Raw genomic sequence first — 13,361 nt, 5'->3', positions numbered from 1 at the left:
AGATCCGATTATGCGTCCATGCGAGCGTTACGATGTTGGCGGAGGGGTTGTCCTGGGGGCAATCCCAAGTCAATTAGTCAACGCAGAACTTTCTAAAATTTCAGATAGCTCTTCTTGGCATATCTGGTGGAGAACATCTTGCCCAAACCTTAAAGGTTCGGGATGATACACATCAAGATGGTATGTGTGTGGATACCTCCCGGTATAACCGGATTAACCAACGTGGAGTTGTCCGTTTTATTCCCTCATTCTGCGTTGCAGAGCAGTGCGCTGGTTCATCGGTTAAGGTGAACCGGTCAACCTGCGCGAATGAACTAACCTCAATGTGCGTTTTTTCTTCGCGTTGGGATCATAAGAACCCTATAATATTTTCGTTAATCTCGCGTGGATCATTCCGAACGTTGACCACTGGTATTTTCTCCACCGACGAGGTCTTCACGTCGCGGAAGTGTTGCCAGTTTTTAGGGTAAACAAAAAAAAGTTCTGCTAATATATAGTTTTGCTTGGAATTATTGCATCTGGATCAAATTAATCCTGAATAAACTAAAACTGGCATCACTGCCAGATCAACGCTACAAACACGCGGGGGTCGTCGCGCAGCAGATCGTAGAAAGGTGATAATTTCTCCGACGCGATGCGCGGATGCGTTTCTCATTCTACCTTCCACCACGCAGCGGTGCTCTCGACCCGCGACCTACCTGTCTCTTCGTACCTGTCTTTGCGTGTTCATTTCTTCAACACTCAAGAGAATCAAGAGAGAGAGAGAGAGGCTTTATTTACACGCGCGCTTATACGCGTCGCACTTGAGAGTTTTGAAGAGAGTGAACCTCGCGCAACTCCACCCGCGTCGTTGTGTTGACTTCTTGATTGATTGTAGTCGTGGAATGAACTGCGCGTTCAGGGTTGTAATTTGAGGTTCAAGCGTTATCAGTTTTATGTTTATGTTTTGGTTTTGGTTAAGGGATACCTGTTTGTACAAACGTCACTAACTTCATGTTCTATGTTTCTCTGCACACCACCCCCCCATTTTCATCGACCTGAACACCCGCACCACCACCATCACCTCAATGCACCAAAGATCCATCCGGTGAAGCCACTAGTAGTAGTCCAGCGGCGACGTCACCGTCCGATGCTAGTCCGCCCGCAGCGTTAGCGTTAGTAGACAGCCCTAACCGAGATTCACCTGCTTCACCAACAGCCGCCGCGTTCGGAACTCCGGTGTTCGTAGGTCACTCGCCGACGTCGTCACCACCTGGGAATGAACCCCCGCAGCAGCAAGTGTTGGTGAAGTCGTCACTCGGCCGTCCCACTAACACAGCCACTCGAGAGGCGACGGGGGTACTTGCTGGTGCTGCTGGCACGTCGGAGAAACAACCGTTGCAGCACACTCAGCAGTCACATTCCAATGACGGTCCGGAGAGCACCTCCATTGGTAGCAATAGTCGGGCAGCAGCACTAGCGGCAGTAGCAGCAGCAGCAGCACCTCCAAATAGTGGTCCAGTGGGAAAGTATGCCGCGGCGGCCGGTGCTGGTGTTAGTGGAAGTGTTGAGTGTGAGCGCGAGCTAACGCGACCAGCTTCAGGTGAAACCAACAGTTATAGCAGCGGCAACAGTGAGAGTTGGAAATTGAAGAAAAACACTTCAAGTGCTTCGAGCCCGAACGGTGGTGGCAGTCAAACGGTTGCCAAAATGGTTGCAGCGAGTGCTGAAGAGATTGTTGTTTACGAGAAGAACCGATTTGTAGGGAACGGGACGGCCACCGGTGCGGCGATCCCCGGGGAAGTGGACTCGGCGGAAGAGCTCAAGTACGGGCCGGGGATAGTGTCGAAGTTGCGGTGCCGATATCTGAGTCTGGCGCTGCGGCAGTCCGCGAACAAGCAACGACCGTCGTTGAATAGTATGCGCCGTGCGACAAGTTTGAACAATCTGCTGGACGAAGAAAGTGAGGATCTGAGTGAACGGGAGAATTCGATCGAGGCGAAAGATCACTCGCAGGACAAGTCCCATCAGTACGAGAAATTGGGTCGGGAGCATCAGCATAATCAGCTGAACCTGCGGGAGCAGCATCAGCAGCAGCAGTTCCACCAGCAGAAGGCAAAAACTCCCGACGAGTACATCTCGACGTTCCAAAAAAGCGTACAGAACAGTTATACGCGAAGTGGCCGACAGACGGAGAAGAAGAACGAGTACAATCGGTACAATAAGCAGCGTGGCGCGGACTCGCTGAAACGGGCCCGATCAGTTGAGGCGCTGGTGCGCTACGATCATAAGGCCTGGGAGCGCGATATACAGAAGGAGAATCTGTACAGCAGCAACGACAGCAATGTGATCATACTGGACGAGATTTGCAGCAACGGGACGGCGACCAACAACAACATCAACAGTAACGGAAACAACAACAACTGTCAATCGGTGGCGATGAACAAGGCTGCCGCTGCTGTAACCGCGGAGTTGATAGTGGATTGCGTTACGATCGAGGAGAAGATTATCAACGGGCGCGAAAAGGGTGACCCGAAGCCCAAGCGGCTGACCTCGTTCATCGATGCGGACGAGCGTCCGCCGCCGGACGTTGTGCGGCAGACGATGAAAATTTTCGAAGCAAACGCCAACCGCCGACGACCCGTTGCCAGAACTAACGGTGCTGCCGGGGAGGTGGCCGCCAAGGTGGCCAGCTACAAGTCGATCATCTCGCACGAGAAGCCCCCAATTACGCACCCCAAGCCGCCGCTCAGCCCGAAAAAGCCAAATATCATCCCGCGAGCCACTAGTCCCAAGTCGAATGGCACTGGCCCGGCCAACACTGCCAACGGTCTGAAAGACAAACCCCCGATGCTGCCCAAGCTGGACCTGAACGTGATCCGCACCTCCCTGGAGACGACCAACAACGCCAAGAACGCCGCCGCGACTCCACCGACGCCGCCAGTTCAAAACAATACCGTCACATCGACGCCGCTATCGGTTCGCGTTGAGCCGCCCCAAGCCTACCGTCTCAAGTATGAATCACCCGCCTTATCGCCAAACAACAACACCACCAGCAAAGTCACTACAACTACGACGACGGCGACAAATCGTGCCGAGAGTCCTCGATTCTCGACCGCAGCCCCGGCTCTCCCAGCAAGTATGCAAAACAACACAAACAGTACGGCTGCCACGTTCGTCGATTCACCATCGATTCAGGCGCTCACGAGTAAGCTCAGCGGTTTGAACATTGCGACCTCTACCCCGACAAGCACACGCTCACCAACTCCATCGGATCCAGCCGCGGCACTCGTCACCGCCACCCCCACGCCTCCGCAGGCACCCCCGCGCGCCGTCCTGCAGTACACCACCAGCGACGAGGAGGACGACGATCCGGACGATCCCGAGCAGCGTGAGTACTCGATCAACAGTGATCGCGGCAGCGATAGCCAACCGGATGACCTTGAGTTAGACGACTCTGCCGGCGAAGACGACGACGACGACGAGCCCGATACGAGCAAGACGGTCTCGCGCGCCGCCATGGACAACATTGCCAAGGCAGGCGTTACGACGCAATTCCGCTTCAACGGTGGCGGCGGCGCCCAGAACAAGTCGCATCTGCCCGGTCCCAACAATGGCGGCGGCAGCCCCGGTGTCAAGCTGCTCGCCAGCAAGCGGCTGAACGTGGACGATCACTCGTCAAATTCCTCATCGACGTCGTCATCGCCGATCACAGTGCCACCACCCGCGGTCGTTCTCACCCAGAAGCCGCCCGTGCCGCTGTCCCGCGAGAGCCTGTCGGCGGCCAACGGCCTCAGGGCGGCCGGTAGTGTCACAGCCAATAGCAATAGTCTTAGTAATCATAGCAGTAGCAATGCCAATACTAGTGTTAATACCAACGGAAGCAAGTTAGTGATAAATGCGTCAGATTCCGCGAGTGCTCCTACCCCTCCCCTCCCGACCACAGTGTCGTCAAGTGACGTGAAAACGGGCAGCCTGACGGCCCGCGAAATCGAGAAGAATCAAATCAATCTAGAGAAGAGTGGAAGCGAAGAAGCTAGTGAAAAAGTGGTGCCGCCCGCGAAAGCTCCGAACAACAGTGTTGACAACAGCGCAGGTGGTGACTTCTTCATGGCCAAGTGGGGACCGGCCGCGGCCACACCGCCGACCACGGCTCCGCCCGCCGTGCCCGTGCTGGTCAAGAAGAAGGTCAAGGCGCCCCCGCCGCCCACCGAGGCCAACACGATGGTGTTCAACTTTAGCGACCGGAAGGACGTGCCGGACTACATCGAGAACGACGGAATTATTCTGCGACCGCGCCCGCGGGAGCTGCCCAAGGTGAGTCACCCCGTTTCAATTTTTCTCCCCGGTCTCTTGTTTATCAAAGTCGATATTTATCTTGCCACTGTGCTTACTTAAAACTTTATCAGCGCGAGCGGGGATGCACTTTTTACGCGATAAGACATAAAGGAAACTCTTGAGCTTGGCCTGGAATATTTATAGCTTTGTCATGTCTTTCTTCCAGACTTGAGAGAGTTACACAACAGTACGCTACGCGACTTTAAAGCGACTTGTGTGTGTTTTGAAAGTTTACCTTTAAAAATTCCTAAATTTTACGTAACAATCAAAAACAGTCACAGCATAAAAATGTTGATAAGGCTTATCGCCACGATTGGGTATTTTATCGTGCCGAACTACTAACTTCAATTTTTTTTTTCGATGAAACAACCAGTCACAAATACCTAAAAAACAAGTTGTTTGCTTCAAGGTGCGGTTCGTCGTACCATGTTGAAGAAAGAAGAAAAAACACACATCAAATCATTCATGCGCCTTGACTCTGCCATGGCCTGCGCGAGCACGTATTAGTCAGATCGTGCTTTTTTTATTACGCGCGCTGCCTCGAGAGACTCCTTCCAAGAACTAAGAACTCACATTTGGAATACTCGCTCGAGTGGGTACCGTAAAATAAGGTGACATTGTTGAATTATTACTATCTGTTTAGAATTATGTTTGGAGTTTAGCTTATTTTGCTTTAACCTTCTACTCTCAGGGAGCGTTGGGTACGGTTTGTCCACGCATCCTTCCTCCCCACTAGATTCTGTGAAATGTGATTCCTTCTCAGAATTCTCTCTGCGGTGAACAGGGCTAGTCGTTTTAATTTTTTGTTATTTATTTTTGTTTTTTTTTTAACTTTCCAGCATGCTTTCATCGGACTGATTGCGTCTGTATTAGATTAGAAAGTTTAAACTTTTGCATTAACCTTCTACTCAATTTTTTATTTTTTTTTCTTGTCCATAAAATTTGGACTATTTCCATGCCACTTTTAGTTCTAATCCAATAATGATTTTTAAAACAACCGATTTCGGATTTAAAAATCTAGAATTTCAGTTATTTTAGAAAGAACATAATTTGTTTTGCAATATTTCTATTTGGTATTTTGTAAAAAAAAATAACATCAGGAATTTTATTCCTTGGGCAGAAATAAATAACTGTGAAAAATTTGAGCGAAATCTTTTAAGGGTTAAGGGTCGCTTTTTTATCGTTAAAGTTGGTGAAAAAAATCTTTTCATACAAAAACGTCTTCTTTAAATCATCAATAACTCGTCAGGGTTAACTCGGATCGTTTTGAGGTTTTCAGCAAAGTTGATTTTCATATAATTGTACATAAAAATCTCACACTTTACAATAATCCGCCACATTTAACGCCACCTTTTGGCGGAATTTTGATTTTTTTTGCTTTTTCTCATGCATTTTTTCGAATTTCCCATACAAAATTCAACGAAAAAAACGAGCCTTAACCCTTAACCGATTTAGCTGACAATTGGCACATTTATTTAACCTAAAGAATCGAGCCAGGGGGTATCTCTTACGATAATCCAAAATTTTCATTTTTTCTTGTCACCCTAAGGTAAGATAAGGACTATTTGGGAAAAAAGATACACTCTAAAATAGAGGTGGGCAAAACAAGAGCGAGCCGCTCAAAGAGCCGGTTCACCAGAAAGAGCGAACGAAAAAAGAGCTGCGGTTTTTTTTTTGAAACTCCGGTCTTTTGAAAGAACCGCCCCAAGATGGAATGATTTTAAAAACTTGTGTCTTTTTTTATGTATACACGGTCAACAAATTTTCAACAAACTGTAGCCTTAAATTTGTTTTGAGAATTGAAAATGCAATTTCATACATTTCAATGCTTATAAAAAAATAATTCAGTTTCCTAGTTTTCTTTGAAATTCCAAAAGTGAATTATTTTCTAAATACAGTTAAAGTACTTTTCAAAATTTAATGTATTTGAGCATTTCAAATTGCTTAACCTGGAACATTTTATCAAAATATAATAAATAGCCTACGAGTTTTTGGAAAAAAATAACCAAATCCTCGAGCCCGATTAAAGTTTGGCAAGTATCGATTTAATCAGAATGTTGAATAAAATTTGCAGAATTATTTCTCCAAATATCAGCATTTGTTAAATTTTGGCAGATTTAAGTTTGTTTGCTTTTCAATTTTTCGAAAGTCGACCGCCAGGACTTTTTCGAGCGCATTTTCTTGTTTTAAATTATTTATACAAGTCCAATAAAAAAACTAAAAAAATCACACCATTCTTGAAAAAAGCCTTTTCATCCAAATTTTGAAAAAGAGCGAAAGAGCCGTTCAAAAGAGCAGCTCTTTTTAATGAGCGAACGAAAATGAGCCGCTCTAAAAAAATAGTGGTTTTGCCCACCTCTACTCTAAAATATTCACCCTAATTTTTATTTCACATTTTAGCATTAAAAAAAATATTTGCGCAAAACCATAGTTTTTGAACATTATTTTTTTATATTTTTTGACCGATGCAAATTTTTAAAAAAGTTGTTGTCCCTCGGCTTTGCTGAAGTTCGAGGAGGGCGAAAAAAACTATAAAATTTGAATAACAAGCCATGGTCTCAACATTTGAATGAAAAAAAGTATTTTACACAAGTGTAGGGGAAGGTGGGGCAAGAGGAACAATCGCTCGTACGGCCGTAATTTTTACAATTTTGATTATTTCCAGTATGAGGAATTGTTGCTAGCAATGCAATTAGTTGATTCTACTGCCACATAACCGCCAAAACGACGTAAACGCCACGGGGCATAAGATTTAATGAAGTTTTTTTCAAAACCTTTGTTTTCTTATAATATTTGGAAAGTACAAAATAAGACTTTGGGTTCGTTTTAAGGCTCATTTTATCAAAATGCTATTTTTCCTAGATCAGTAGTGTTCCTACCAATGACATGCACCTATTACAAAGTATGATTTAACTTTTGATTATTTTTATTTAGAGCTTTTAAAAAACTTTGTTCAGGTGGGGCAAGTGTACCATATGGATTTTTAGTATGGAAAAAATACAAATTGCTGCAACAACATATTTTATATAGAAATAAATACATGAAAGTACTTAAAAACTGATAAACAATTGTTAAAAAAAAGTTGTCCATACAAAATATAGTGATATTATGAAAATTTACTATTTATCATCCAAGGAATATTTTTTTCGGTAAAAAGGATAAATTTTTGAGTAAAATATTATTATTTAATCTAAAAATGGAAGAAACCTTTCAAATAAATTTTAATCTGATGTATCTAAGTGATAACAGTTCAATTGTTAGCAAATTAACATGTTGTTTCATGCATTGTTCGTCTTGCCCCACTAGTTGAGTAGAACGTACGGAAAATAAGATGATTATAAAATAAGATGATTATAAAATAAGATGATTATAAAATAAGATGATTATAAATAAAATAGAATAAGATGATTATAAAAAAAATCCGACAGATTTTTTAACTTTTTTATCGGTTATAACGAGCATTTCCTTAGCTTGCTACACTTGCCCCACTTTCCCCTAGTTGTTTTGTAACCATTAGTTTTTTACATCGAAAATTGTCTGAAATTCAAAAGATTTTTGAATAACATGCTAAAACATGCCAAACATGCTAAAAATGATTTTAAACGCAGATAAATCCATTTTAAAATTGATTTTAGTTAATTGAAAAAAATATTATTTTGCCCCCTGATTTTTCGGGCCGATTTTGAGGTAGGGAGGGGTGGGGGAGAGGGGGAAGGGTATCTAAAACATTAAAAAATATTTGTACCAGCCTTATTGGATTAAAAGGACAACTTTTGGGCTAAACTTACAAAATTTTTAGATACAAAATCGGATTGGAAATCAAAAATTATCTAACAGAATTTTTGATAAAGGGTATTGTATTTGACATAAAACCACCTAAAGTTTGACTTTTGCGATTTTTTTTTAAATTTTCGGTTAGTTTTTCAACAGTGCTCTTGGTTGCTGAAGTCTGATTTTTTTTTGCTCGAAAACTACATGAAATTTCCTATATATTTGTCTAACATTCATTTAAGGTTGAACCCCTAGTTGTTAAAATACAGCCACAAAAAGAAAAATGTGAGTTTTGAGCTAATATTTGAAAAGGGAACAATTAAAAATATTTTAAAATGTTAGTCGCTAATTTTAAATTCTGTTAATAATCTTATCAGCAAGATAAATTGTATACGTATGTTTTTTTTTTTTTGAAATTGAAACCCGGATCAAGATATCGGCATTTGAAGTTGAGTACGTGATATCCAAAAAACTCTCGAAACTTTCTCGATTACTTTTTCAAAACAAACCAATGTGCCATTGGTTTCCTATATACATAGGACCTTTTGAAAAAGTAGGCTGGATTTATTCTTCTACTTGTATCTATACTTCAGCAACCTGAACTCCATTCTTCAAAAATTCTTTGAAAAAATCAAAGGAAATTTTGTGAAACATTCGAAAAAATGTGATTTGAGTGAATAGGAGAGCGCGCTTATCATTGTTTTCCGTGTGTAAACTAGACAGCGATCCACCACAAAACCATGTTAATTTGTGTTAAATCACTGTTCGTGGCCAGCGCCGGTAATGAACACCATGACAGGGGCATTTGAAAAGTTGCGAATCGAGGAAAAATAGCCCCCACTGATCTTCCGTGACACGTGGATGTTCCTTTTGAGGGTTCTGGTCAATGCAACTACGGGTTGTTGTTTTAACTTTTATAACTTGTCAAATAACACAACTGAAATGTCCAAGAACTATTCAACAAGATCAACACTTTTATCTTTGCATTTTGAGTCCCAAAAAAAAATCCTTTGACCAATATCTTGCCAGTTGACGGTACTCTTCACGAACCGATAAGTCAAACAGGCACAACTCTGTCATCGCTTCAACACATGCGCGCGCCCGCATTAAGGACACACTCCATACGTACTCGAGAAGCACTTACACAAGCGTGGCAAGTTTAATTCGCGCACACAAAGCAAAACTGCCGCGCGTGTGTTTGTGTGATCAAAGTTCAATCCCCATATGGTTCGCAAAATGTGTTGCGTTAGGTGTGGAGAGTGAGTAAGTGAGTTGCGCAGCGATACATTTCCGGAAGGGGGTAGCCAATCGTCGGAAGTTTGCCATTATACCGGGGTTGGGTGGGGGGGGGGGGGGAGAAACAGAGAAAGAGAGCTATTACGGTCAGATGCTAATTGTAGTGCCCCCCATAAAGCTGTTGTTGTTGTTGTTGTTGCATCTAGCAATTAGATCGACATGTGCGGGGCCGGTCCACTCGGAAGTGCTGGCGGAGATCGTTGCACTGTATGACTGGATTCCTGAGAGATGATCCAGTATTGATCTCACCAGATGATGGATGATTAATTTGGAGCGAGAATGAGAATTCCTCATGAGTAATGTAGATTTTTATTTGACTGAAAACCCTACATGGGTTTCCCTTTTGTTGACTGTATTCTGTAGTCTCGCCATTGGTTTTTGCTTTGATTGGAAATAATTCACTAAACGAGCTTCTTGTATGCCACTTTCAATACTCTAAACCAAGTTTAAACCAGTTTTAAGCAAAGAACTGTGTCAAGTTCATCAAAAGTCTCTCCCGTTTTCATCTCAGTCTTGGTCTCTCTTTCCTTTTACTTTAAGTCCCTTCGCATAGATCGGCAAAGGCAGCATCTGTTGCCCGAGACCAAGTCGAGAGAAGGAAAGACACTTTAGCGAAAAGAAGACGACGGACCGCAACTTCGACGTCGACGAACAAGAAATGAAATGATTATAACGGAAGTTTTGCTTTATTTCACAACATTCACTCCGCTGCACACATACACAAAGAAAGTGGTAAACTTGTATGTGTGTGTCAGAGGATCGAGCCACGGAAGACGGATTGCAACCCGGTCGAAAAAATAAAGCAAACCTTAAAAATAAGAAGAAACATTGGTTGAATCATGATGATGATTTATTACTGTCGAAATTACGGTCAAGTTCGGGTTCGTCTTCTGGGCTGAGGGCCGAAGCTGTCGCCATCGATATCCGCCGCTGATAAAAAGAAAGCGGATGTTTTCGCCGGAATGTGGATCGAAATGACCGTGCCCTTCCAATACAGTGAAACTCTGGTTGCTCGACACTATTGAGTTTGAAACAAGCTGTCACTTTTTACCTTGTTTAAGCTGTCCAACCAGCAAGCTATTACTGTACGTGATGCGCAGCTCTCAAGTTGGACGACAGCAAGGTGTGTATCTTGTGAACGTCGTTTTGTTACACCTTTCATGTTATTGTTGATCTTTGGCGATGCCGTTTTTTTTTTATGGTCCGCCACACGATCGTGACCAAATCTGAAACTTTGACTTTCTAAAATGGCCTGTCAACGACATGGTAGACGTGGGTTCTCCCTCCCGCTCCCGCATCTTTCAGGTTGTTCCGAATCGCCATAAAAGTGAGTCTAATCGGTCACTCACTCATCAGTGTTCGACAATGTGATGTGTGACCCGGGACGGTCATTTTTCATCCGACGATTAGCGTACGGTTGTCGAAACGGGGGTTGTAAATGGGGTTTTCGAACAGATTTTCTAATGAATTGACTTTTGGCTCAGCTACTGGTTCCGGCAAGATGATGGGACATTGTCATCATCAACTAATCTATTTTTTAACAGTGATTTAAACTTTAAATCTCAAGCGAAATTTTCTCGCCGATTTAAAAGTGGAGAATTGGTGAAACGAAAATCTCTCCAGCACTTTTATAAAACATTGTTTTATTACAAACATTTTAACACTTTTGTGGCATTTATGTCTTACTCTCAAAATAATATTTGAGTAGGGGAAATTCTCGTATGTTTGGCAGGTTAAGCTCTCGCTCCTAACTCCATCCAATTTGCTGATTTTCACTATTTAATCAACTAATTTTGCAAAACATTTGATAGAAACTTGCTTGCTCACTTCTTATTGATCTATTTATCACTCGATTTCAGCTGAAAACGCTTTTCATTAGCTCTAATTGAATGTCAAAGTTCTGACCTGCCAACATTAGAAGCACGCTGGAATTAGATGCTGTTCCCCTACTATTTCGCAAATCGTTTTTTTTTTTGTATATGGGTTATTCTCTACCAACTCACACGAAATCGGGAAAAGTTGCCCCTACCCCTCTTAGATTTGCGTGAAACTTTGTCCTAAGGGGTAACTTTTGTCCCCGATCACGAATCCGAGGTCCGTTTTTTGATATCTCGCGACGGAGGGGCGGTACGACCCCTTCAATTTTTGAACATTCGAAAAAAGTGGTATTTTTCAATAATTTGCAGCCTGAAACGGTGATGAGATAGAAATTTGGTGTCAAAGGGACTTTTATGTTAAATTAGACGCCCGATTTGATGGCGTATTCAGAATTCCGAAAAAACGTATTTTTCATCGAAAAAAAACACTAAAAACGTTTTAAAAATTCTCCCATTTTCCGTTACTTGACTGTAAAAATATTTGGAACATGTCATTTTATGGGAAATTTAATGTACATTGACCCAGAAGGGTCATTTAGAACAAAATTTTTCATTTTAAAATTTCGTGTTTTTTCTAACTTTGCAGGATTATTTTTTAGAGTGTAACAATGTTCTACAAAGTTGAAGAGCAGACAATTACACAAATTTTGATATATAGACATAAGGGGTTTGCTTAAAAACATCACGAGTTATCGCGATTTTACGAAAAAAAGTTTTGAAAAAGTTACTTTTTGCGTTTCTCTTTGTTTCGTCGTCCGTGTCTGTCGCGGATGACCATGAACGGCCATGATCGATGACGACCTACTTTTTCAAAACTTTTTTTTCGTAAAATCGCGATAACTCGTGATGTTTTTAAGCAAACCCCTTATGTATATATATGAAATTTTTGTAGCATTTTCAGTCGAACAAATTTCATACAAAATGTGCTTCGAATTCATTTTGAAATGCAATATGGATCGATGATATCATAGAGAATTTGCAGCAAAGCTAAAAGACACATGTTGCCACCTATGAACAAATAGCGTAAACCTATGTTTTTTTGAAAAAAATGTGTTTTATCCTTCCTAATCAACATTTTTATAAAACTTATGCCGGATTCGGATGAGAAAAATTATTTCCAACAATTTGGTGTGTAACTTTCCAATGTTTGTTTGATTTTTCTATGAGAAAACTTTAAATTTAGAAAAAGATAGTAATTTGGACTATTTGGCAAGAAAGTCTGTCAAATATCAATAAAAATTGTTGAATATACGTTAACACATCTGTTATCAACTATATAACTGTTTATTTCATTGATATATACGGGGAAACTCATTTTATCGTGTTCCAAAACATGTTTTTTAAAGAAAAAGGTCTCAAATTTTTGCGCGCCCAAAAGTTGATGTTCATTATTTTAAAGCAAAAAATTTTTCTCCTCTTTTGTAACCAGTTTCATTAAGATTGATGCAGGAAATCATGAGAAATAAGCGATTTTGTTCTTCAATCTAGCAGAAAGGAATACGATTTTTGGCAAGTAACCTCATTTTGGCGCCACCTACATTTGAAACACAGTCGCGCTGCAAAACCTCAATAAACAAAACTATTTTTAACATATTTTAGGCAAAATTCTGATTTTTTAACAATTTCACCTAAAATTTATATGTATTTTGTTAAAAAGCTGATAAACATAGTTAACTAAATATAAACATTGTTTTTCTTTGTTAAAAACATTAAATAAAATTTGAACACCTTTTACCTAATTTTAACAACAAAAACTATGACTATCAACGTCACCCCGGTATTCAAAATAAGAATTTTATACGCAACTATTTTTTTTAAACACTGTTTAAAAAACTTTTTTTCAAAAACATTGCATGGACCTTGCGTGGCCTACCCTAGTACATGTTTTAAAAATAATAGTCTTGAAAAAATCCTTACAAGTTTAAAAAATATTCCAAAAATAAATTAAAATCCTATCAATTTACCCCGGTTTACGGTACACGAAAAAATAATCACATTTTTTATTTAAGGTGAATTCCCAAAATACGTACAGTTTAACTTAAAGAAAATTGTTTAAGTGGTCTAAAAATGCATCTTTTAAATCTTTTAAATATTTTTTTT

The 13,361-nt window shown here is 41.3% G+C and overlaps 1 protein-coding gene across 3 annotated transcripts in view; it reads left to right on the top strand.

The window, feature by feature from the left end:
* LOC6041806 (mucin-5AC) overlaps positions 1 to 13,361 on the top strand; it is a 133,511-nt gene that overhangs the window by 16,341 nt on the left and 103,809 nt on the right. For 2 of the 3 annotated variants that reach the window (XM_038266085.1, XM_038266087.1), the window contains exon 2: positions 1,079 to 4,296. In XM_038266085.1, the coding sequence (XP_038122013.1) occupies positions 1,079 to 4,296 (3,218 nt within the window). The remainder of the gene's footprint in view (positions 1 to 1,078; positions 4,297 to 13,361) is intronic. The other variant, XM_038266086.1, reaches the window with a different exon arrangement.

Source organism: Culex quinquefasciatus, chromosome 3, assembly GCF_015732765.1.
Source record: "Culex quinquefasciatus strain JHB chromosome 3, VPISU_Cqui_1.0_pri_paternal, whole genome shotgun sequence".
Lineage (NCBI taxonomy): Eukaryota > Metazoa > Arthropoda > Insecta > Diptera > Culicidae > Culex > Culex quinquefasciatus.
The sequence above is the reverse complement of the archived record's forward strand: the minus strand, read 5'-3'. Positions and strand labels throughout refer to the sequence as shown.